Here is a 22766-nt window from a genome sequence, read left to right on the forward strand (position 1 = left end):
GTATACATCCAAAGAAAACGAGAACAGTATCTCAAGGAGATAGCTGCACTCCCATGTTCGTTACAGCATTATTCACAATAGCCAAGATATGGAAACAATCTAAGTGCCTGTCAGTGGATGAATGGATAAAGAAGAGGTAATATGTTTTTTTCACACAACACAATGGAATATTGTTCAGCTATGAGAAAGAAGGAAATCCTGCCTTTTGCAATAGCCTGAATGGATTTTTGAGGGCATTATGCTAAGTGAAATAAGTTAGATAGAAAAACAAATGCTATATGATCTCATTTATAGGTGGAATCTAAAAGTCAAACTCCACAGAAACAGAAAGTAGAATGGTGGTTGCCAGGAATCAGGGGTGGGGAAAATGGCGAGATATAGGTCAGAGTCCAAACTTCCAGTGATAAGATGAGTATGTTTGGGGGATCTAATATACAGTGTGGTCATTACAGTTAATAATACTATATCAGATACTTGAAAGTGGCCAAGACAGTAGATCTTAAATGTTCTCACAACAAAAAAGAAATAGTTATTATGTGACATGGTGGAGGAGTTAGCTAACACTATGGTGTTACTGAATTTGCAATGTATAAGTGTATCAAATCATCACATTTACACCTTAAACTTACATGATATTATATACCAGTTATAGCTCATAAAGCTGAAAGTGCATAAGGTGATTGTCTTTTTATGAACCTATGTGGGAAATGGCTTACTATTAGTAGCACTGTTTGGGGGTAAAATGTGGTCTAACTTCAAAACTAACAAGGTCAAAATAAACATTTGGAATCTAATTGTACAAATAGGACTTCTCTGGTGGCCCAGTGCTTAAGACTCTGTACTCCCAATGAAGGGAGCCCTGGTTCAACCCCTGGTCAGGGAACTAAATCTGTGTGCTGCAGCTAAGAGTTTGCCTGCTGTGATGCAGATGGAAGATTCCACACGCCACAACTAAGACCCCGTGCAGCCAAATAAATTAGTAAATAAACAAATAAAAATATATAAAATGACTAAAGGTTTAAAAAGAATAAAAAAATAATTGGACAAATAAACTCCATATAACATACATAGTAGGCACTGAATGAATGATTAAATATTTTAAAGAAAACAAAACAAAGAAGACAGATCTGCCTCCTGGTCTGTGTCCCTGAGCCACTCAGACACAAAGGAGAGGCATAAATACACACAGACACGACCAGACACACCAACACAGCTGCCCAAGAGCAACGAGGCCAGGGCCGGCAGCACGTGGGAGAGGACAGTCAGCTCAGCCAAGGCAGCAGGGGACAGACACTAGGCTGAGGGGCTGCAGGAGAAGGCAGGGCCCTGTCGGGTAGGCTGAGCTCGGAATCCAGCTGACAACGATGTTCAGTGAGATGCCCTTCAAGGCCTCTCCTGTCCATAGAATAAGGTATCAGTCAGACACAGCAGCCCCTACTTAGGCCCCACAGCTATAAAATGTTACTTCTCTTTCACAGCTACATATTGGAAATACATTAACTTCTCCCCTTTTAAAAAATTTTAATTGCAGTATAGCTGATATATAATACTGTGTTAGTTTCAGGTGCATAGCAAAGTGATTCAGTTATAATTTTTTTCAGATGCTTTTCCATCATAGGTTATTACAAAGTATTGAATATAGTTCCCTGTGTGTGTGCTCAGTCGCTCAGTCATGTCCAACTCTTTGTGACCCCAAGGACTGTAGTCCACCAGGCCCCTTTGTCCATGGAGGCCTCCAGGCAAGAATACTAGAGTGTGTTGCCACTTCCTAGTCCAATAGTTCCCTGTGCTATACAGTAAATCCTTGTTATTTATTTTAATAAATAATAGTGTGTATCTGTTAATTCCATACTCCTAACTTACAGTGTGTGTATATGTACATATATGTTGTTTTCTAGTTGCTAAGTCATGTCTGACTCTTTTGCAACTCCATGGACTGTAGCCCGCCAGGCTCCTCTGTCAATAAGATTTTCCAGGCCAGAATACTGGAGATGGAGAGGGTTGCCACTTCCTCCTCCAGGGGATCCTCCCAACCCAGGGACTGAGCCCCCCTTTCCTGCATCGGCAGGTGAATTCTTTACCCCTGATCCATGGGGAAAGTCCCTCAATCATGGTCACAGACCATCTATCAGTCAGCCAGACAGTTGGTGAAGATTTAATGAAGCTTCTTTAATAGCATACATGGAAAAAGGCCAAACTCAGGATTCCTGACATGAGACAGGAAAAACAATCCACATCTCGTGTAGACAGAAGTCCTCCTTCCAAGCAGGGCTGGAAGGCATTGCTGTGATCAGAACATCTAACAGCTCCTAACCCAGAGGAAGCATCAACACTTATACACCTGGGAGCTCTTTCTCAGACCAAAGACAACTCTGTGTCCACTCACGACGACACAGCCACCAGAAAGGAAATATTTCTCTAGAATCTAGATGGCTTCTTTCAGCAGAGGACTGTGATCTTTAAAGTTTGTCGTCAGCTAAAGATGGCTTCCCTGGACCTCAGATTTTCTCAAATATTAAGTGAGAGGCTTGGAGTAGACCAGTAAGTCCCAGCACAGAATCCCTTGAAGAGCTTAGAAAACTACTTATGCAAGGGTCTCACCCCACTCCAAGGAATCTGATTACTGGAGGTGGGCCCGGGTGTCCCTTTCTAATAATCTCCCCAGAGGATTCTCATGTGCAGTAAGGGCTGAGTACCTCGAAGAAGGATTATCTTAGCTGGGGCCTTGCCCATCCCTGTGTGTGTGCTCAGTCACGTCCAACTCTCTGTGACCCCATGGACTGTAGCCCACCAGGCTCCTCTGTCCGTGGGATTCTCCAGGCAAGAATACTGGAGTGGGTTGCCATTTCCTGCTCCAGGGGATCTTCCCAACCCAGGGATTGAACTTGTGTCTCCTGCTTAGCAGATGGATTCTTTACCACTGTGCCACCTGGGAAGCCCTGCCCATCCCTAACACAAGCAAAAATCCTCTGAACAGATGGACGCAGCTGGTTTCAGCTGGGGTCTGACACTGCATTTCCAGTAGCGTTCCCAGATGGGGGCCCTGCTGCTGCTATACAGACCCCTCTTTAAGGAGAAAAATCCTTTCCAACTATTTATCTTCAATGATTTATTTAATTTCTTGAGATTCTGACATCTAGAAAATCTGTTCTAGCCACAAGGCAAAGCACGTTCCTTCCCATCAGAGCAGCAGCAGGGACAGGTTATCTAGGAGACCACCACAGACGAGCACGAGACTTCAAACACAGCCTGACCATTTCATGTGAGAGAGGTACTTACCAAAGAGTTTAGCCAGGCCTTTGTCCAAAATTTTTGAATTTGATGAAAATTCAGCATTTGAACCTGTGGGGAAAATAAGCCTCAGCTGTGAGTCAATCTTTCACTTAGGAGCTGCGTGTGATTCTTCTGAAATCGACACTCTCTTGGATGGTATTCTGAGAGGAGCATCCTGCACCTGGCCTGCTCGAGGGGAAGAGAACTGGGCTTGGGTTCTGGTAGGAGATTTGAACACTGTGTGACCTCGGGCAGTGAGGTTTTGTGGGATGTGGTTTTCTCATCTGAGGCTGGAGGGAAAGATACGGAGCGACCAGAAGAGGGCTGTGGGGAGGGGGAGGAAATTCACCAATGTGACCTTCAGACTGAGAATGCTTGCCCCTCATTCCAACTCAGTGCTATTATCTATGATGGACGACAGTTAACAGAGCTGGTTCCAAGCAAGGATATGCTCAGTACTCAGCTGTGGGAGGAACAGAGACAGATGGACACACGTCTCGGGAGATACTCAACAAAAACTCTCCCCTCCACAGGTAATGAGGTCAATGGGCAGTGCCTGACCATTCTGGAAATGTGATGCTTTCTTGTTTTGGAATAAAGGGAACAATCATGTTGCATACTCTGCACTGATCCTCACTGAGGATTTTGTATTTAGGAGGGACTTAAGGGCCTAAGGTCATCCTGATTTGCCTTGATAAATATAAGGAATTCCTGATGTTGTCACTCAGGATTGAAAAAATGAAGATGCAAACAGAGATGAACCAGGTCAGCCATTTCCCCTAGGACAGCATGGATGGGTGTTAAGACTCCTGTTGACCCACATGTGGCTACATCAAGGACATGAATTAATGGTGCAAAAAGACTGTAGCGATCTGGGGAAATTTTGAGCTATGTGTGTGTGTGCTTCAGTCCCTCAGACATGTTCGACTCTTTGCGACCCTACAGACTGTAGCCCTCCAGGCTCCTCTGTGGATGGGAATTTTGTGGCAAGAATACTGGAATAGGTTGCCATTTTCTCCTCCAGAGAATTTTCCAGACTCAGGGATCGAACTCACGTCTTCTGCATTGCACGCGGATTCTTTACCACTGAGCCACTGTGGAAGCCCTTTGAGCTATAATATCAGGCTTTTCTTTTTGGAGGTCATGATGTCTGTGACACATTTTCCTGATTCAAGGTCAGCTCTTTTTTCTGGCCCCTGAGGAGTGGGCAAACCCATCAGGGAGGAGAAACTTGTGCTTTAATGAAAGCATTTTAGGCCACAGTGCCCCACCCCCTGCCCCCTGAGTTCCCCCTGAGTTCCGAGTTCCACAGAGTATTCATGAAGTTTCCTCAAGAATCTGGACTTTTACCTCAAAGTCAAAACAACACTGGTTTCCTCAGTCTGCAGAGACATTGAGTAGTATGTGCACGACAGGTTCCCACTCCACAGGGAAATTGCTAATTAGTGTTAATAGTGCATGGATATGATGGCTTTTTGGTGTATGAACAGAACAAAAATTTTTCTCTTGCTGAGACAGTTGTGAATCACTAAGAATCAATAAGGTGGAAGTGTAAGTAAGCCCATGTAGTAAAATATTTGTTCACAAAAACTCTTGGTTTTTAAAGTAACTGTAGCCACAAAATTAAAAGATGATTGCTTCTTGGAAGGAAAGCTATGACAAACCTAGACGGTGTACTAAAAAGCAGAGACATTAAAAAAAAAAAGCAGAGACATCACTTTGCCAACAAAGATCCCTATAGTCAAAGTTATGGTTTTTCCAGTAGTCATGTATGCATGTGAGAGTTGGACAGTAAAGAAGGCTGAGCGTTGAAGAACTGATGCTTTCAAACTGTGGCGCTGGAGAAGACTCTTGAGAGTCTCTTGGACTGCAAGGAGATCAAACCAGTCCATCCTAAAGGAAATCAACCCTGAATATTCATTGGAAGGATGGATGCTGAAGCTGAAGCTCCAATACTCTGGCCACCTGACGCAAAGAGCTGGCTCATTAGAAAAGACCCTAATGCTGGGAAAGATTGAAGGCAAAAGAAGGAGCTGGCAGAGAATGAGATGGTTAGACAGTATCTGCGACTCAATGGATATAAATTTGAACAAACTAGAGAAGATGGTGGAGGACAGAGGAGCCTGCAGTCCATGGGGTCACAAAGAGTGAGACAGGACTTAGTGACTAAACAATAAAAAGGACAAGAGGAGTTACTATCTTCCCTTTCCTTGAAGTCACCCCGATGGACTGCTGTATAATGTACCTCTGTCCCTCATGACAGATGACACTGTTTTGTACTCTTGGTCTGTTGAATTTTTGGAAAACAGTACTATAGTTTCCTCCATCATAAGGATTGCGTCTACTGCTTTTCTCCATAGACCCAATTTCTTTACATTGAGAGAATGTCCAAGAATGTGGTCAGCCAATCAGTTTAGTAAATAGCACAAGTGCTTCCAATTGCAGTAAGATCATAAAAATAGAGCATGGAAATCTAATGTTCACTTTGAAAAAGCCACATTCATAAGATGTTCATAACAGCAATATTCAGATAGTCAAAAGGTGGAAACAAGTTTGAGGCAAGCCACGAGCTGTAACACATCCAAATTTTTGGAGGCTCTGTGAGCTAAAAAAAAAAAAAAAAAAAAAAAAAAAAAAAGGTGGAAACAACCCAAACGTCCATCAACTGACACATGGATCAACCAAACGGGGCACATCCATGTGATGGACTATCATTCAACCATAAAAGGGAATGAATTCCTGAGGCATGCAACCATGTGGATGAACCCTGAAAATGTGTTAGATGTAACAAACTGGTCACAAAAGACCATACAGTGTGTGACTCCATATACAAATACCCAGAATAGGTAAATCCGTAGGACAGACAGTGAGTTAGTGGTTGCCAGGGTCTGTGGAAAACGGGGGATGGGGATTGATAGCAAGTGGGTATGATACTACTTTGGGGAATGCTGAAAATGTTCTAAAATTAGATAGTGGTGGTTCACAACCCCATGAATATACACTGTAAAGGGTGTATTTTATGTTATGTAACTAATATATCAAGCTGTTGTTTACAGTACAGAGTGTGAATAGCCAGTGGGAATTTGCTATAAGGCTCAGGGAACTCAAACTCGGGCTCCATGACAATCTAGAAAGGTGGGATGGGATGAGAAGCCATAGGCAGGCTCAAGAGGGAGAAGACAATGTAGACTTATGGCTGATCCATGTTGCTATATGGCAGAAACCAACATAATGTTGCAATTGTTCTTCAATCAAAAGTAAGTTAATTAAGAAAAAAGTGTGAAAAATAATAAAACATTAAAAAATAATAAAATAATATTAAAAAAAAAAAAAAAATAAAAAAAAAAAAAAATAAAACATAGTGTGTGTGTATATATGAGGGGATAGACAAAACAAGATGTGACTGATTAGCGCATATAGGTTCATTATATTAATACCAATTTCTCTCCTTTTGTATATGTTTGAAATTTTTCACAAGTAAAAGTTAAAATGTGCAAGCATGCTCCTCTCGCACAGAGCTCTGGATTTTGAGTAGTGTGCAAAGTTAGGAATATTGATAAAATTTTTCCTTTCTCCTTTGCAAAGAATCCCTAAGGTAGATCTGGGGAGGTCAAGCAGGTAGAGCGAGGAAAAACCCTGCGTTCACTCCAGCACCCATAGGAGGCGAGCACAGTCTACTGCCTGATTCAGGCTCACGATGAGTCTTCACACTCATCTCCACCTGCCACAATACACCTGGGGCGGTACCTCTGGTCAGATGGGAAGGGTGAGGCTCTGCACCTTGCCAATAATCCAGAAAGAGAACAAAGAAGAGGGTCTCTGCTCCTCTCTTCTTTGCCATAGTCTGTGTACCATTACAGAGAAGCAATCTCCCAAAATACTTCAGACAGAACAGCCTTTAACTCCAGGATACTTCAGAACCGACGGTCTGTGACGTCACACCCGGAAACGGAAGCGAGGGGCTGGGCAGGTCCACAGTGGGAAGGGGGAGGGTGGTGTCCATGGGCCAGCACGGGAAAGGGAGAGGCCACCTTAAGGCAACAGCCTTTCCACTCACTGCCTTGGGTTCTGCACTGCCTTCCTTCATCCCCAGGCACCGCCTCCTGGAGGCAACCAGAACTCCTCAGTTGCAAGTGACAAAAACTCAATTAAATCAACTTAAATGAACTGTAAGTAGCTAGAGTAGCCAGAAAAATCTTAGGACAAATCAACATATCACATTACAAAAGTGTCATTATTTATTGCATCACATAATAGAATTGTTGTTGTTGTTCAGTCCCTAAGTCACGTCCAACTCTCTGCAACCCCATGGACTACAATACACCAGGCTTCCCTGTCCTCCACTATCTCCTGGAGTTTGTTCAGGCTCATGTCCATAGAGTCCGTGATGCTATCTACCATCTCATCCTCTGCTGCCCTCTTGAACAGAAGTATAGCACCAAAAATGTTATAAATAAAAATATAAGTTGATGCTGTCACTCATATGTCAATATTTCCCCTATTACATTTCATAAGTATTAAAGTATTTCCAAAGGGGGAAAACGTCTTTATATTTTAGCATCTTTAACTGTACTTTTCTGCCTGCATTTTCATTATACACTGGGTCCTACAAGTTATGTAGCCAGTCCTGCTTTGTATGCAGTGATAGGATGGAAGAAATCTGATGAGGGGATGGGTTGGAGGGAGAAGTTATAGAAAAAGTTATACAGTTGAATTCTGAGTAGCTCAGATGTACTGGATTGTTGGGGCTGCCCCAACAAAATTCCACAAAATGGTGAGGTTAAACAACATCAGTCTATTGTAATAGTTCCGGGGACCAGAAGTCGGAGACAGAGTTGGTTCTTTCTGAGGCCTCTCAACCTGGCTTGTAGGCAGCTGTCTTCTCCTTGTGACCTCCCTCCACAATCATCTGTGTCCAAAGTTTCTCTTCTTATAAGGACTCCAGTCACATTGAACTATAGTCTACCCTAATGTACCTCATTTCTGAAGTACTGGCGGATAGGATATCAACATATGTATCTGGGGTGGGGACACAATTCAACCCATAACAGGAGGTAATTGAAGCAGCAAAAATGTTATTTTCCTAAAATATCTTCAAGAAAACAAAAACAACAAAAAGAACATATACCCCAACACAAAACTTACATCCTCAGCATAACTGGGAGACAGAAAATGTCCAACTTCAAATTCCGGTAATATAAAAAGAAGTCCTAAGCCAAGACACGGATTCTCTGGCTTCTGCCACTTGCCTTGGTGGAGAGGAAACACAGCAGCCCCCAAATGACCTAAAATCTCCTGTAGAAAGAGAACACTCACCCTACGAACACAAGCACCGCAAGTGTGTCTGGGTTCAGTTCAGTTGCTCAGTCATGTCCAACTCTTTGCGACTCCGTGGACTGTACCACGCCAGGCCTCCCTGTCCATCACCAACTCCTGGAGTTTACTCAAACTCTTGTCAATTGAGTCGGTGATGCCATCCAGCCATCTCATCCTCTGAAGTCCCCTTCTCCCCTGCCTTCAATCTTTCCCAGCATCAGGGTTTTTTCCAATGAGTCAGTTCTTTGCATCAGGTGGCCAAAGTATTGCAGTTTCAGCTTCAGCATCAGTACTTCCAATGAATATTCAGGACTGATCTCCTTTAGGATGGACTGGCTGGATCTCCTTGCAGTCCAAGGGACTCTCAAGAGGCTTCTCCAACACCACAGTTCAAAAGCATCAATTCTTCGGCACTCAGCTTTCTTTAGAGTCCAACGCTCACATCCATACGTGACTACTGGAAAAACCACAGCCTTGACTAGACAGACCTTTCTTGGCAAAGTAATGTCTCGGCTTTTTAATATGCTGTCTAGGTTAGTCATAACTTTTCTTCCAAGGGGCAAGTGTCTTTTAATTTCATGGCTGCAGTCACCATCTGCAGTGATTTTGGAACCCCTCAAAATTAAGTCTGTCACTGTTTCCACTGTTTCCCCATCTATTTGCCATGAAGTGATGGGACCAGATGCCATGATCTTAGTTTTCTGGATATTGAGTTTTAAGCCAACTTTTTCACTCTCCTGTTTCACTTTAATCTAAAGGCTCTTTAGTTCTTCTTTGCTTTCTGCCATCAGGGTGGTGTCCTCTGCATATCTGAGGTTATTGATATTTCTCCCAGCAGTCTTGATTCCAGCTTGTGCTTCATCCAGTCCAGCATTTCTCATGATGTACTCTGCATAGAAGTTAAATAAGCAGAGTGATGATATACAGCCTTGACTACTCCTTTCCCTATTTAGAACCAGTCTGTTGTTCCATATTCAGTTCTAACTGTTGCTTCTTGACCTGCATACAGATTTCTCAAGAGGCAGGTCAGGTGGTCTGGTATTCCCATCTCTTTCAGAATTTTTCACAGGTTGCTGTGATCCACACAGTCAAAGGCTTTGGCATAGTCAATAAAGCAGAAATAGATGTTTTTCTGGAATTCTTTTGCTTCTTTGATGATCTATTGGATGTTGGCAATTTGATCTCTGATTCCTCTGCCTTTTCTAAAACCAGCTTGAACATCTGAAAGTTCACAGTTCACGTATTGCTGAAGTCTGGCTTGGAGAATTTTGAGCATTACTTTACTAACGTGTTAGATGAGTGCAATTGTGCAGTAGTTCGAGCATTCTTTGGCCTTGCCTTTCTTTGGGATTGGAATGAAAAATGACCTTTTCCAGTCCTGTGGCCCCTGCTGAGTTTTCCAAATTTGCTGGCCAATTGAGTGCAGCACTTTCACAGCATCATCTTTCAGGATTTGAAATAGCTCAGCTGGAATTCCATCACCTCCACTAGCTTTTTTTGGAGTGATGTTTCCTAAGGCCCACTTGACTTCTCATTCCAGGATGTCTGGCTCTAGGTGAGTATGAGTGATCACACCATCGTGATTATCTGAGTCATGAAGATCTGTTTTATATAGTTCTTCTGTGTATTCTTGCCACTTCTTCTTAATATCTTCTGCTTCTGTTAGGGCCGTACCATTTCTGTCCTTTATTGTGCTCATCTTTGCTTGAAATGTTCCCTTGGTAGCTCTTAGTTTTCTTGAAGAGATCTCTAGACTTTCCCATTCTGTTGTTTTCCTTTATTTCTTCGCATTGATCGCTGAGGAAGGTTTTCTTATCTCTCCTGGCTATTCTTTCGACTCTGCATTCAAATGGGAATATCTTTCCTTTTTTCTTTTGCCTTTTGCTTCTCTCCTAGTCACAGCTATTTGTAAGGCCTCCTCAGACAACCATTTTGCCTTTTTGCATTTCTTTTCCTTGGGGATGGCCTTAATCCCTGCCTCCTGTACAATGTCATGAACCTCCATCCATAGTTCTTCAGGCACTCTATCAGATCTAATCCCTTGAATCTATTTGAAACTTCCACTGTATAATCATAAGGGATTTGATTTAGGTCATACCTGAATGGTCTAGTGGTTTTCCCTACTTTCTTCAATTTCAGTCTGAATTTGCCAATAAGGAGTTCATGGTTTGTGCCACAGTCAGCTCCTGGTACTGTTTTTGCTGACTGTATAGAGCTTCTCCATCTTTGGCTGCAAATAATATAATCAATCTGATTTCCGTACTGACCAGCTGGTGATGTCCATGTGCAGAGTCTTCTCTTGTGTTGTTGGAAAAGGGTGTTTGCTATGACCAGTACATTCCCTTGCAAAATTCTATTAGCCTTTGCCCTGCTTCATTCTGTATTCCAAGGCCAAATTTACCCATTATTCCAGGTATTTCTTGACTTCCTACTTTTGCATTCCAGTCCCCTATAATGAAAAGGACATCTTTTTTGGGTGTTAGTTCTAGAAGGTCTTGTAGGTCTTCATAGAATCGTTCAACTTCAGCTTCTTCAGCATTACTGGTCAGGGCATAGACTTGGATTACAAACCATATTGAATGGTTTGCCTTGGAAACAAACAGAGGTCATTCTGTTGTTTTTGAGATTGCATCCAAGTACTGCACTTCAGATTCTTTGGTTGACTATGATGACTACTCCATTTCTTCTAAAGGATTCTTGCCCACAGTAGTAGATAGAATGGTCATCTGAGTTAAACTCACACATTACCGTCCATTTTAGTTCACTGATTCCTAAAATGCCAAACTTCACTCTTGCCATCTCCTGTTTGACCACTTCCAATTTGCCTTTATTGATGGACTTAACATTCCAGGTTCATATGCAATATTGCTCTTTATAGAACTGGACTTTACTTAAATACCCAGAGGTGGAAAAGACCTGGGCAAGAGATTGGGGAGGCTTCAATCAAGCAAGACCCTGGAAGGGCCTGGGCATGGGCTGGATGTGGGTTGGAGATGGAGTCCTCTGGGGGACTGTAACCAAGGAGATTTCACACAATGCTGAGGGTCAGTAAAACCAAAGCAATGACTAGCTTCAAACTCAAGATGTACAAGCATTCGTCTTTCAAGTCATATGGCCCACTCCGGCCACTTTTCCCCATCTCAGCAACAAATCAATCCCACTTGTTCAGGCCAAAATCCAGAGTACACCCCCAGCCTCCTCTCTCTTTCACCACGCATCCAATCCATGAGCAAATCCTCTGTTTGATTCTCAAATACATCCCCAAACCTGGCCAGCTGGTCCCCCTCTACTGCTGCAGCAGACACCAGCCAGCAGCATCCCATCCTCACTTCAGTGCTGAAATGAGAGGCCACTGTTGAATCCCGACAAGTCATTACCAAAATCTTCACCACCTCCTCTCCCACTTACCCCTCCTTTCCCTTCTATCTGCTGACATCACCAGACGAAGAGAATATGGGCTGCTTTGCAACCTGAGGACACCAGAGCACACAGGTGTGATCATCCAGCTGCTTTAACATGATCAACAGACTTTCTCTCCCCTGATTCTCTTGTTTCCAGGCAGAACTGTTAAGTACCAAGGTATGACAGAAAAATAGCGTGAGACATTAATAAACAGAAACCTCAGCTCTATTCAGAGCTGAGAGACCATAAGGAGGCACTCTTGCTCTCAGAGCCCAACAGGAAGAAGAAACAAGTCCTCTTCACTTCCGGCAAGGGCTCAGCCAGTGAAATCCATGGATCCTTTGTTTGCTACAGCCTCCCCCAGCTTGCTTTTCTCCTTTATAAAAGAGTTCTCTCTCTCTTGCCATGCAGGGACTTATCCGTAGCACACCATGATTGAGGACCCCAAGTTGGAATTCTCTGTGGATCCCAAAATAAACCCCTTTTCTTTTTATCTGGAGAAATCACCGGCAGTTTACTTATGAACTTTTACTTCAACAGCATCTATATTTACATAGTCACCCAAGTATGGAGTAAGAATCAATAAATCTTTTCTGTAAAGAGCCAGATAGAAAATATTTCAAAATTTGCAGGCTATGTATGTTTCTTTTCTCTTTGCTGTTATTTTTATAACCTTTTAAAAACATAAAAACCACTGGGGGTGAAATCAATGAAGCAAAAAGCTAGTTCTTTGAGAAAATCAATAAAATATAAAACTCTAGCCAGACTGATCAGACAAAAAGACAGAAAACATATTAACAATATCAGGGATGAGAAAGTAGACATTACTAGAGATACTACAGATGTAAAGGAAGATAAGTGTACAATTATTTTAAAAAACTTTCTGCCAATAGATTCAACAACTAGATAAAATGTACAGATTCCTTAACACAAACTAATAGAGCCTCCTCAAGAAGAAATAAATAAACTTAATAGTAATGTAAGACAGAAAGCACTTTTCTTTTTTAAAAAAGAAAAAAGCTCCATATTAAAGAAAAGGCACTTGATGAAAGACAAATGGCAACACACTCTAGTACTCTTGCCTGGAGAATCCCATGGACAGAGGAGCCTGGCAGGCTACAGTCCATGGGGTTGCAATAGTCTTAGCAACTAAACACAACTTAGTGACTAAATCAACCAACCAAATCAACCAACATCCACTTAGGATAAAACTCCCATTAACCAGAAAACAAAGAGAATTTTCTCACTTTGATAAAGATAATCTATGCAAGACCTAAAGTAACATCATCACAAACAAAATGGTAAAAGATTAAATGCTTCCTCCCTAATCTCAGGATCAAAACAAGGATGTCCACTCTTACCACCCCCATTCAACTTTGTCCTCAAGGGTCTGCCCATGCAGTAAGGCAATGAAAAGAAACAAAAGGCATACAGATTAAAAAGGAAGAAATAAAACTGTCTTTATTCTTAGTTGACTTGATTATCTAGGTAAAAAAAATCTATGAATTCCTAAGAAAAAATAAATGAGTTTAGCAGGGCAGCAGGACACGTTTTTAAAACCAATTGTACTAAGAGAATGAAAAGACAAGCTACAAACCAGGAGAAAATATTTGCAATACACATGTAATAAAGCACTTGCATCTAAAATATACAAAGAATTCTTAAAACTCAACAAGAAAACAACTCAATTAAAAAATAGGTGAAACCTGAACAAACACCTCACCATATTTGCTACACTATATAGGTAGCAAATATTCATTTGAAAGATGTGCAACATCACATGTCATTAAGAAATTACAAATTAAAACAACAATGAGATGCCACTACACACCTATTAGAATGGCTACAGTCCAAAATACTGACAACATCAAATGCTGTAGAGGATGTAGAGAAACAGGAACTCTCATTCATTACTGATGGGAATGCAACACTGGTACAACCACTCTGCAACACTTTTCTTACAAAGCTAAACATAGGTTTACCATCCATCAGTTATATTCTGAGGTACTTAAACAAATGAGTTGAAATTGTATGCCCACATAAAAAGCTGCACATGGATGTTTACCACAGCTTTACTCATAATTGCCAAAATTTGGAAGTAACTTAGATGTCCTTCCATAGATGAATGGATAAACAAACTGCAAGACTTCCCTGGTGGTCCAGGGGTTAAGACTGTGCTCCCAACACAAAGGGTGCAAATTTGATCCTGGGTTGGGGAAGTTTCAAGTGCTGAGGGGTGCAGCAAAGAAAAAAAAAATGCAATACATCCAGATAATGGAATACTATTCAGCAACAGAAGAAATGAGTCTATCGAGTTACAAAAAGGTATGGAGGAACCTTAATTCTAAGTGAGAGAGGCCAAGCTGAAAAGACTACACACTGCATGATTACAACTGTATGACATTATGTATAAAGGCAAAATTATACAGACAGTAAAAAAAAAAAAAAAACAGCGGAAGAAAGGAATGAATACGTGGAAACAGGGAATTTGTTTAAAACCATAAACCATTCTGAATGATACTGTACTGGTGGACACATTATACATCTGTCAAAAACCCACCGAAAGTAAAACACAAAAAGTGAGCCCTAATGTAACCCATGTTCTATGCTGTGCTCAGCTGCTTCAGTCCTGTCTGACTCTCTGTGACCCCCAGGACTGCAGCCCACCAAGCTCCTCAGTCCCTGGGATTTTCCAGGCAAGAATACTGCAGTGGGTTGCCATACCCTCCTCCAGGATCTTCTCAACCCAGGGATCCAATGCCCGTCTCCTGCATGTTCTGCATTGGCAGGTGGATTCTTTACCGCTGAGTCACAGGGGAAGCAATGTAACCTACAGGCCTTAGTTAATAATAATGTATCAATATTGGTTCATCAGTTGCAACATATGCATACAGTAATGCAAAATGTTAAGAACTGAGGAAATTGCAGCAAGGAAGGGTGGGTGTTTATGGAGGTATAGGGGAACTTTGTATTTTCTGTACAATTTTTCTATAAACCTAAATCTGCTCTAACTATAAAATCTACTGTTGTTTTTTAAAATCAATTTTATTTCTACCTATTGACAATGAATAATTAAAGTTTAAATGAGAGAAACAATACTATTGATAGTAGCATCAAAAATATGCATTTAGGGATAAACTTGATGGAAGACTCTAAAATCTATACACCAGAAACTTTCAAAATAAAATTTATCTCACTCCTGGGCATACATCCAGAGAAAACTCTAATTTGAAAAGATATATGCATTACAGGGACTTCCCTGGTGGTCCAGTGGTTAAGACTTCACCTCCCAAGGCAGGGGGTATGGGTCTGATCCCTAGTCAGGGAGCTAAAATCTCAAATGCCTCATGGGCAAAACACCAAAAAACATAAAACAGAAATAATGTTGTAACATGCATCCCAATCTTCACAGCAGTACTACTTAACAATAGGCAAGACACAGAAGCAACCTAAACATCCATCAAGATTTGGTCCTATGAATATAGATTTCCCAGGTGGCATTAGTGGTAAAGAATCTGTCTGCAAGGTGGGAGACCTGGGTTTGATCCCTGGGTTGGGAAGACCCCCTGGAGAAGGGAAAGGCTATCCACTCCAGTATTCTGGCCTGGAGAATTCCATGGACTGTATAGTCCATGGGGTTGCAAAGAGTCGGACACGACTGAGTGACTTTCACTTTCACTTCATATTGGCTTCCCAGGTGGCATTAGTGGTACAGAATCCACCCGCAAGGCAGAAGACACAGGACATGCAGGTTGGATTCCTGGATCGGGAAGATCCCCTGGAGCAGGAAATGGCAACCCACTCCAGTATTCTTGCCTGGAGAATCCCATGGACAGAGGAGCCTGGTGGGCTACAGTCCATGGAGTTGCAAAGAGTCAGTCATGTCTGAACACACAATGTCTAAGTACGCACACACACACACACACACACACACATAATGGAATACTGCTCAGCCATAAAAATGAAAGAAACAATGCGGCAACACAGACGAACCTAGAGACTCTCATAGTAAGTGACGCAATTCCGACAAAGACAAATATCATATGGTATCACTTATATGTATAATCTAAAATATAATACAAATTCACTTATTTACAAAACAGAAAGACAAAACAAACCTATGGTTTCCAAAGCGGGGGAGGGAGGACTAAATCAGGAGTTTGGGACTCTGGCAACTATAAGCTGTCATAAAGTGACGACAAGGCCGTACTGCAGGGCCCAGGAAGCTATATTCGATATCATGTGATAAGCTGCAGTGAAAAAGCATCTGGAAAAGAATATACACGTAAATATATGTACACGTATGTATATATGACTGAATCATTCTGCTGTGCACCAGAAGCTAACACAACGCTGTAAACCAATTATATTTCAGTAATGATAATAATAAAATTCAAAAGACCTAATATGAAGAGAGACACACTTATGGATCAGAAGACATTTTGTTAAGATGTTAACTCTCCTCAAATTGCCCTATAGATTCAATGCAAAACCAATCAAAATTCCAAGAGGCTTCCTTGTATATATGGAGAAGCTGATCCCCAAATTGTATGGAAGTCAAAGGATCCAGATGTTTCAAAACAATTTGAAAAAGAACAAAAGAGGGCTTAACATTATCTGATTTCAAGATAAAGAAAACTACAATGAATAAGACCATGCGGTACTGACAAATAGATCAATGGGACCGAGGGTCCAGAAATAAATTCATACACACGAGGTCAACTGATAACAAAGGTATCAAATGACCTTTAACAGAATGTACTTTGGGGGCCCTTCCTCAGGCACTCTTTCTCCAGCACTGTTGTCCTGCTGACAAGAGTCCTGAGGACTCCTCACAAACAGGACGCTGGCACTTCTAAAGCTCAGGGGTTCGTTATGCAAGTACTTTTTCATTCCCATTTCATATTTCATTTTTAAAAGTAACATATCAAAAGCACTTCCCTGGTGGCACAGTGGATAGGAATCTCTGCCAATGCAGGGGACACAGGTTCAATCCCTTGTCCAGGAAGATCCCACATGCCTTGGACCGACTAAGCCGGTCTGCCACAACTACTGAGCCTGCGCTCTAGGGCCTGCCAGCCACAACTAGTGAGCCCTTGTGTTGCAACTACTGAAGCCCACACGCCTAGAGCCCGTGCTCCACAACAAGAGAAGACATCACAATGGAAGCCTGCACACTGCAACAAGAGAGTAGCCCCCACCAGCCACAAATAGAGAAAGTCTGCACACAGCAACAAAGACCCAGCACAGCCAAAAATAATAAGTAAATAATTTTTAAAAAGAAACTTGAAAAAATGGGTACTGAACAGACATTTATCCAAAGAAGATATACAAATGGCCAACAAGCAAATTAAAAGCTATGCAACATCATGAATCAGTGCAGAAATGCAAATCAAACCAATGATGAGCTATGATCTCATACTCATTAGGATGGCTATAATTTAAAAAAAAAAAAAAAAAACAGAATATAACCAGGGTGGTGAGGCTGTGGAGAAACTGGAACCCTTGTGCACTGTTGTTGGGAATGAAAAATAATGCATCCACTATGGAAAAGAGTATGGCTGTTCTTAAAGCAATCAAAAGCAGAATTTTAATATGATCCAGCAATCCTATCAGTCTGTTCAGTTCAGTTGCTCAGTCATGTCCGACTCTTTGTGACCCCATGGACTGCATGCAGCACAGCAGGCTTCCCTGCCAATTCCTGGAGCTTGTTCAAACTCATGTCCATCTAGTCAGTGATGTCATCCAACCATCTCATCCTCTGACATCCCCTTCTCCTCCTACCTTCAGTTTTTCCCAGCATCACAGTCTTGGTCTTTTTCAATGAGTCAGTTCTTCACATCAGGTGACCAAAGTAATGGATTTTCAGCTTCAGCATGAGTCCTTCCAATGAATATTCTGGACTGATTTCCTTTAGGATTGACTGGCTTGATCTCCTTGCAATCCAAGGGATTCTCAAGAGTCGTCTCCAACACCACAGTTCAAAACACCAATTCTTCAGCGCTCAGCTTTCTTTATGGTCCAACTCCCACATCTATACACGACTACTGGAAAAACTAGTTTTGATTAGATGGGCCTTTGTCGGCAAAATAATGTCTTTGCTTTTTAATATGTTGTCTAGGTTTGTCATAGCTATTCTTTCAAGGAGCAAGCACCTTTTAATTTCATGGCTGCAGTCACCATCTGCAGTGATTCTGGAACCTAAGAAAACAGTCTGTCACTGTTTCCATTGTTAACCCATCTATTTGCTGAGAAGTGATGTAACCGGATGCCATGATCTTAGTTTTCTGAATGTTGAGTTTTAAGCCAGCTTTTTCACTCTCCTCTTTCACTTTCTTCAAGAGGCTATTTAGTTCCTCATCCCTTTCTGCCATAAGGGTGGTGTCATCTGCATATCTGAGGTTATTGATGTTTCTCCCTGCAATCCTGATTCCAGCTTATGCTTCACCCAGTCTGGCATTCCACATGATATACTCTGCATATAAGTTAATAAGCAGGGTGACAATATACAGCCTTGATGTACTCCTTTCCCTATTTGGAACCAGTCTGTTGTTCCATGCCCAGTTTTACCAGTTCTAACTGTTGCTTCTTGACCTGCACACAGATTTCTCAGGAGGCAGGTCAGGTAGTCTGGTATTCCCATCTCTTGAAGAATTTTCCAGTTTGTTGTGATCCACACAGTCAAAGGCTTTGCCATAGGCAATGAAGCAGAAGTAGATGTTTTTCTGGAATTCTCTTGCTTCTTCTATGATCCAACAATGAATGTTGGCAATTTGATCTCTGGTTCCTCTGCCTTTTCTAAATCCAGCTTGAACATCTGGAAGTTCCCGGTTCACATACTGTTGAAGCCTAGCTGGAGAATTTTGAGCATTTCTTTACCAGTGTGTGAGATCAGTGCAATTGTGTGGTAATTTGAACATTCTTTGGCGTTGCCTTTCTTTGGGATTGGAATGAAAACTGACCTTTTTCAGTCCTGTGGCCACTGCTGAGTTTTCCAAATTTGCTGGCACATTGAGTGCAGCACTTTTACAGCATCATCTTTTAGGATTTGAAATAGCTCAGCTGGAATTCCATCACCTCCACTAGCTTTTTTCGTAGTGATGCTTCCTAAGGCTCACCTGACTGCACAGTCCAGGATGTCTGGCTCTAGGTGAGTGATCACACCATCGTGGTTATCTGGCTCATGAAGATCTTTTTTGTATAGTTCTTCTGTGTATTCTTGCCACCTCTTCTTAATATCTTCTGCTTCTGTTAGGTCCATACTGTTTCTGTCCTTTATTGTGCCCATCTTTGCATGAAATGTTCCCTTGGTATCTCTAATTTTCTTGAAGAGATCTCTAGTCTTTCCCAGTCTATTGTTTCCCTCTATTTCTTTGCATTGATTACTTAGAAAGGCTTTCTTATCTCTCCTTGATATTCTTGGAACTCTGCATTCAGATGGATATATCTTTCCTTTTCTCATTTGTTTTTTGCTTCTCTTTTTTTCTCTGCAATTTGTAAGGCCTCTTCAGACAACCATTTTGCCTTTTTGCGTTTCTTCTTCTTGGGGATGGTTTTGATCATCACCTTCTGTACAATGTTACCAACCTCCGTCCAAAGTTCTTCAGGCACTCTATCAGATCTCATCCCTTGGATCTATTTGAAGCTTCCACTGTATAATCATAAGGGATTTGATTTAGGTCATAACTGAATGGTCTAGTGGTTTTCCCTACTTTCTTCAATTTCAGTCTGAATTTGGCAATAAGGAGTTCATGGTCTGTGCCACAGTCAGCTCCTGGTCCTGTTTTTGCTGACTGTATAGAACTTCTCCATCTTTGGCTGCAAAGAATATATCCGATCTGATTTCGGTTTGGCCATCTGGTGATGTCCATGTGTAGAGTCTTCTCTTGTGTTGTTGGAACAGGGTGTTTGCTGTGACCAGTGTGTTCTTTTGCAAAACTCTGCTAGCCTTTGCCCTGCTTCATTCTGTACTCCAAGGCCAAATTTGCCTGTTACTCCAAATATCTCTTTACTTCCTACTTTTGCATTCCAGTCCCCTATGATGAAAAGGACATATGTTGGGCTGTTAGTTCTAGAAGGTCTTGTAGGTCTTCATAGAACTGTTCAACTTCAGTTTCTTCAGCATTAGTGGTTGGGGGATAGTCTTGAATTACTGTGATACTGAATGGTTTGCCTTGGAAACAAACAGAGATCATTTTGTTGTTTTTGAGATTGCATCCAAATACTGCATTTCGGACTCTTTTGTTGACTATGAGGGCTACTCCATTTCTTCTAAAGGATACTTGCTCACAGTAGTAGATATAATGGTCATCTGAGTTAAATTCACCCATTCCAGTCCATTTTAATTCACTGATTCCTAAAATGTCAACGTTCACTCTTGCCATCTCCTGTTTGACCACTTTCAATTTACCTTGATTCATGGACCTAACATTCCAAGTTCCTATGCAATATTCTTTATGGCATCGGACTTTACTTCCATCGCCAGTCATATCCACAAATGGGTGTTCTTTTCGCTTTGGCTCAGCCTCTTCAGTCTTCCTGGAGCTATTTATCCACTCTACTCCAGTAGCATATTGGGCAGCTACTGACCTGGGGAGTTCATCTTTCACTATCATATCTTTTTGCCTCTTCATACAGTTCATGGGGTTCTCAAGGCAAGAATACTGAAGTGGCTTGCCATTTTCTTCTCCAGTGTACCACGTTTTGTCAAAACTCTCCACCATGACCCATCTATCTTGGGTGGGCCTACGAAGCATGGCTCATAGTTTTCATTGAGTTAGACAAGGCTGTGATCCAAGTGATCAGTTTGGTTAGTTTTCTGTAACTGTGGTTTCCATTCTGTCTTCCTTCTGATGGATAAGGGTAAGAGGCTTGTGGGAGCCTCCTGATGGGAGGGACTAGTTGTGGGGAATCTGAGTCTTGCTCTGATGGGCAGGGCCATGCTCAGTGAATGTTTAATCCAGTCCAATCCCATATCTTGTTATATATCCCAGAGAATTGAAGGCAGAGTCTTGAAGAGGTATTTATACACCAATGTTCACAGCAGTATTGCTTACAATAGCTAAAATGTGAGAGAGACTCAAGAATTCATCAACAGATGAATGGATAAGCAAAATGTAGTATGTACGTATAATGGAATATAATTCAGTCATAAAAAGGAAGGAAATTCTGTCACATGGGAAATGAGAAGTTACTGTTTAATGAGTACAGCATTTCAGTGTTATAAGGTGAAAAATGTCATGGAGAAGGATGGTGGTAATCGTTACACAATATTACAAAGGTATTTAATACCGCTGAACTGTACACTTTAAAATGAGTTAAGAAGAATCTTAAGAACAGTCGATATGTGTATATGGATGCCAGATTCACTTTGCTGTACACGCGAAACTGCGCATTACAAACCAACTACACCCCGAATTAAAAGAATTTAATGGGTTATGGTGGTAAATTGTACGTCGCATGGATTTTACCACAACTTTAAAATAAGGAAAAAGTAATATATACATGAACAGGGGCTTCCCAGGTAGCTCAATGGTAAAGAATCTGCCTGCCAATGCAGAAGACGCAAGAGGGTCTTCTCCTGAGGGTTCAATCCCTGAGTCAGGAAGATCCCCTGGAGAAGGGAATGGCAATCCACTCCAGTACTCTTGCCTGGGAAATTCCATGGACAGAGAGGCCTGGCTGGCTACAGTCCATGGGGCCACAGAATAGCTGGACACAACTGAGCAACTCAGTACCCACGTACAAATACATGAACACATTAAAAAGTTAAAATAAAAGTTTACATTGTACAAAGAATTTGCTCTTCATTCCCCCACCTTTACCAGTGGTCCCCCTTCCCCACATTAAAAAGTCTTAAAGGTTCCTCAGACATTCTTCAGAGCCATTCACACATAAACATTCTGGACACTGTGACTGTCTTTCTTTGCTTTGACTTAGCCATATGTCCTGATGTATTTCATATCAGATTATATAGAACTCCTTCATTATTTTAAACAGTTGCATGCTGACCCATTTTATGAACGCATAGACACCAGATACAAATGAACACATACCTAAGATTCTATTTGCATACAACTCCAAAATAGGCTAAACTAACCTGTGGTGACCTGTAGACTGGAGGACAGTAGTCCCTTTCGAGGAAGAAGAGGGCAGTGAGCAAGAGGGGTGGGAGGCTTCTGGAGCGCTGCTCGTGCTGCTTTTTAAGCTGTGTTCACAAGTTAATAATTCATTGAAATGTACACTTACGATTTCTGCACTTTCCTGTATGATGTTGTGCTTCAACTTGACCAAATTTAACCTCACAGTCTAGTGGGAAAGTTCTGTAGAGCGACAAATAACTATGGCTCAGTCTGGTCAATGAATTCAGGACTGGGTATCTTCTTGCCCTGTGGACCCCTGAGCCGTTGGAGGCTCCCCGCGTGCTCATGCCAGCTGCTGCCAACAACAAGATAACTGTTTGGCAAGGTACACACGCGTTGAGGCTCGTCGGTTCCCGTATCTGTAAAATCGGGAAATAATACCTGAGTAATTGCAACGGTGTAATATCATCATCTATGTAAAATGGGTAGAAGTGCTGCGCAAGCACTAAACTGGTTCACTTCAGCTACCGTTATCACGAAATTATCATTCTTATAAGGTAAAGGATCTTCCTCAGTGCTCAATAAAGAAATGCTTTGTGTGAAATATCCACCGCCGGCCTCCTTGGGGACTGATCGCTGAGGAAAACGGGAGTCCTGGACAAGCGAACTACCAGCCCGCCGGGCTCCAACCGC

General features: G+C 41.8%; 1 protein-coding gene across 4 annotated transcripts in view; it reads right to left on the reverse strand.

Moving 5' to 3' along the window:
- The window catches only part of C3H2orf92 (chromosome 3 C2orf92 homolog), a 56370-nt gene that overhangs the window by 32318 nt on the left and 1286 nt on the right, over positions 1–22766 (reverse strand). The window contains exons 2-3 of one of the 4 annotated variants that reach the window (XM_065929764.1): positions 22091–22492; positions 3280–3342 (exon numbers count right to left, since the gene is read on the reverse strand). Coding sequence is in view for 3 of the 4 variants with exons in the window: in XM_065929761.1 (XP_065785833.1) it covers positions 3280–3342; positions 22240–22420 (244 nt within the window). In the remaining variant the exon portion in view is untranslated. Of the gene's footprint in view, positions 1–3279; positions 3343–22090; positions 22729–22766 lie in introns of those variants that run through there. The other 3 variants (XM_065929763.1, XM_065929761.1, XM_065929762.1) reach the window with 3 other exon arrangements.

The sequence above is a fragment of the Muntiacus reevesi genome, chromosome 3, assembly GCF_963930625.1.
Source record: "Muntiacus reevesi chromosome 3, mMunRee1.1, whole genome shotgun sequence".
NCBI lineage: Eukaryota > Metazoa > Chordata > Mammalia > Artiodactyla > Cervidae > Muntiacus > Muntiacus reevesi.